The sequence below is a fragment of the Momordica charantia genome (assembly GCF_013281855.1).
Source record: "Momordica charantia cultivar OHB3-1 chromosome 5 unlocalized genomic scaffold, Mcharantia_2.0 BLBB01000005.1, whole genome shotgun sequence".
In the NCBI taxonomy this organism is placed as follows: Eukaryota; Viridiplantae; Streptophyta; class Magnoliopsida; order Cucurbitales; family Cucurbitaceae; genus Momordica; species Momordica charantia.
The window spans coordinates 25,145,828-25,149,350 of NW_028275163.1; the positions used below are offsets into that span (position 1 = coordinate 25,145,828).

Below are 3,523 nucleotides of genomic sequence, written 5' to 3' on the forward strand. Positions count from 1 at the left end.
GCATTTGGTTTTTGGTCGTGCAAGAAGTAGAAAAAGTTGCAACTGTTGGGAAATAAGTGACAGTGTAGAACCAAAGCCCTACACTGCGCCTCTTTCGAGCAGTAGCAAGTAGAACCATTATTGTGCTAATTAATAAGCCAAAAAAACGGGGAAATTGCAAAATTGCAAAATCCCTCCAAATATTTAATAGATATTGTTGCAATTTGGTGTTACTATGCACTCATTAGAATAGCTAGGTTCACTTGTCCAATCCAACATAATTCAACCTTCAAATATTTCCACAATACAATGAGACGATGTTATATCTTTTCGTGACTTTGTTTTTATTTCATCCAAAACATCTGATATCAATGGAGATAATTATTTTCTTCTATATATTATGGATTACTTTTTTTTTTAGTCAACGTGAAATTTTGTTTACACATTTTAGAGACCCATCAAATACTGCAAAACAACCAAAGCAGCGTAAAAGGAGATAATAATGATTAGATAAGCTTTTTCCTTAGAATTAGGTAATTAAGCTCTCATAATAAATTCAAAGCCAACTAACCTTGTGGACCCACCCCATTTCCTTTTGCCTTTATGTTGAACCATTTTTTGGGCATTCCTGCGGGCGAAGAAGCAACCGAGCGAGGCTAGCGTTATTAGCAAGCAGAAGCAGAGAAGAGGAGTAATAATATTTGGATGGGAAATTATAGGTTTAGGCTATCGGATATGATGCCCAATGCCTGGTTTTACAAGCTCAAAGACATCGGCACCAGGCGAAGGAATCACAAAAAGCAGCCTTCTTCGTCCTCTTCTTCAGCCTCCCACACGCAGCCGCAGCCGCAGCCGCACCCAAGAAAGTCCCATCATTTCACCAGACAGCTGCAACTCGCCGACGAGCCCCCCGCCGAGCCACCCAGAAAATCGTCCAGATCAGCAAAGCCGAAGCGAAGACCCGCCGCCGTCGCCGCTCGGAACACTTCTTCCTCCGGCTGTAGCTGCGGCGGCCGTGCGGCGCTAGATTCCGTGGCGGAACGCACAAGTGATCAGTATCCATCTCCATCTGATGACGTCGATGATGCCGCCGCCAACGCCATCGCTACTAATATTACTAAAACTTCACCCCAGAGACGATCCAACGGCTCGGATGGTGACCTGCTTCCCCCAATCATTACGAGATCATCGTCCACCGACGCCGCGGATGGGTCCACGTGTCCCGCAATTACAAAGAAGGACAAATGTTTGGCGAGAGATAGAGAGCCGAGGAGCAGCCCGTCGCGGCGGTTCACGGTGAATTCTCCGGGGCCCAAGTTTCGGATGATAATGAACTCTCCCAGAGTTTCGAGCAAGAGATTTGGGCAGCCGGCCGCCGTGAGCCGCCGGAAAAGCGTGTCGAAGAGAAGTTTGACCGATGGCAGCTTGGCAATCGTGAAGTCAACGAGCGATCCGCAGAGGGATTTCAGAGAATCGATGGTGGAGATGATCGTTGAGAATAAGATCAGTGCGTCCAATGAATTGGAAGATCTTCTTGCATGCTATCTTTCTCTCAACACGGATGAATATCACGACATCATCATCAAAGTTTTCAAGCAAATCTGGTTCGACATGTCGGATTTTGGAGTCCATTAGTTTCTTTTTCTGCAACTGCTACTACTGTGTAATAATCCAAATAAATTGATTAATAAAATCACCATCATCTTCCTTTCCTCTTCAGTTTCTTAATAAAAATACTCAAAACTCAAACCCCATACCGTATTTAAGCATTAATTTCTTCTTATTTCTTCTCAGTTTCCAAAATGCCTTGATTCTCCATAGTCTATTGAATAGAATCCTTGGTTGTATTTGATTTAATTTGATGCGTGAAATCAGTATAGTAGAATTGTTGTTCATTATTTGTTGAATAAGAACAAAACGAAAAAAAAAATTGATGAATTTGAGTGCTGCAATGGAAATTCTAATTGGCCTTCTCTTTTAATTCGTTTGTATTAATTATTTGTTTTTGTTGGTAGCGTTAGAATAAAAGTTGCAAAAAATGACAACAAATGCTTTGAATTTTATGAATATGAAACTATAATTATCAATCCCAGAATATTAAAAGAGTTCTTATAACTAAAATGTGCTCGATAGGCTATTATTTCAATCCTGCTTAACTTAGAACACTTTAAATTATTGGTTTTTTTAAATAAGAAATCGAGATTAGCTGGACTACACTCGAATTATCATTTCTCAAATTCTAAATGAATTTAATCTTGCATCTCCATATATATCAAATTGAACTAAAAGTAAATTATATCTTTAATTTCTCATATTAAAGATACGAATATTGTGATGATTTAGGGTGACATTTAGTAACGTGAAATTGTAAAATTAATAATAATAACAATAATAAAAAAACAGATGGGAAGAAAAGTAAGTATTTCCATGTCAACTAACAGACAATTTAAAGAAAAAAATATACTTTGTACTTACAGGTTAATAATTATTTTTTATCGCTATTAAATTGTTGATATGTGCTGAATGAGCTGTAATTAAGCACACCTAAATATTGTTTAGATTTAAAAATCCAACACAAAAAAAAATGTTTTTTTATTTTTATTTTTTGTCCAAAAGAAGTCATCCTTTGCTACAAAAAGTTGAAAGTGTCTCTCCAGGTATATCATGTATAAGTTAAAGCCTGTTATTGAACAAAATTTGAATGAAGAAAAAATAAAATAAAATAAAATAAAGGCACTGTGCTTAATTGGCTGTGGCCAAACAGCCCCAGAAAAAGCTTCGCGAAACCCTATGTAAAAAAAAAAAAGAAAGAAAAAAGAAATTATATGTAGGAAAAAGAAGGCATCAGAAGTTGGGGGTTTTATTTGGAAAAAGTTGCTTCGAATTGTTCGAAAGCAATTTCTTCCCCTTTATGTTGTACCTGCCAGTTTCTGTCCTTCAAAATTCTATTTTTTCTTTTAAGATTAGAAATGGAAATGAATCTGCTCATTTCATTATTATATTTGTTGTGGCATCGCAACCAATACGGTCACGTCACGTCTATTTTATCAAGAGTGACAAGTGAAATAACAGAAATTGTTTTTTTTTTCTTTCTATTTTTATAATTTTTTAAGTTGTATAGCTATTTCCTTCCTTCCCGATGGTCCAACTCTAACTACAAAATTAGGCTGCAATAATAAAATAAAATTTAAAAAAAAAATCGAAAAAACAACCCTTGAATTTCGTAAAATTATATACTCATGGATTTGATTTGGATTTATTTTATTGTTTTTATTTGATTTTGTCAACTTCGTCCTTGTCTGTATATATCGGATTTTACAAATAAAACTAGCATCAATTCTCACAATAATTATTTTTAGAGGGATAATTCTAAGAGAGAATTACTAAAATAGCACAAAACAAATGTGTATTTATATATATATATAGTATTAAGTTTAAAATTTTTCAAAAATGCAAACTTATAAAAGAATAATAATAATAATAATTTTATAAATACATATTTATTTTACGCATTTAGTGTAATTTTCAATGGTTGATTAAATAT

At 35.3% G+C, this 3,523-nt stretch overlaps 1 protein-coding gene across 1 annotated transcript; it reads left to right on the forward strand.

Annotated features, from left to right (window-relative positions):
• The first annotated feature begins 572 nt into the window (after window positions 1-572).
• On the forward strand, window positions 573-1,692 carry LOC111024048 (transcription repressor OFP1). Its single transcript, XM_022301624.2, has one exon. The coding sequence runs from the start codon at window positions 685-687 to the stop codon at window positions 1,612-1,614; it is 930 nt and encodes a 309-aa protein (XP_022157316.1). The 5' UTR covers window positions 573-684; the 3' UTR covers window positions 1,615-1,692.
• The last annotated feature ends 1,831 nt before the right edge of the window (window positions 1,693-3,523 follow it).

Coding starts and splice junctions, on each gene's coding strand:
- LOC111024048 (XM_022301624.2), top strand. CDS start 685: ATGGGAAATTATAGGTTTAGGCTATCGGATATGATGCCCAATGCCTGG.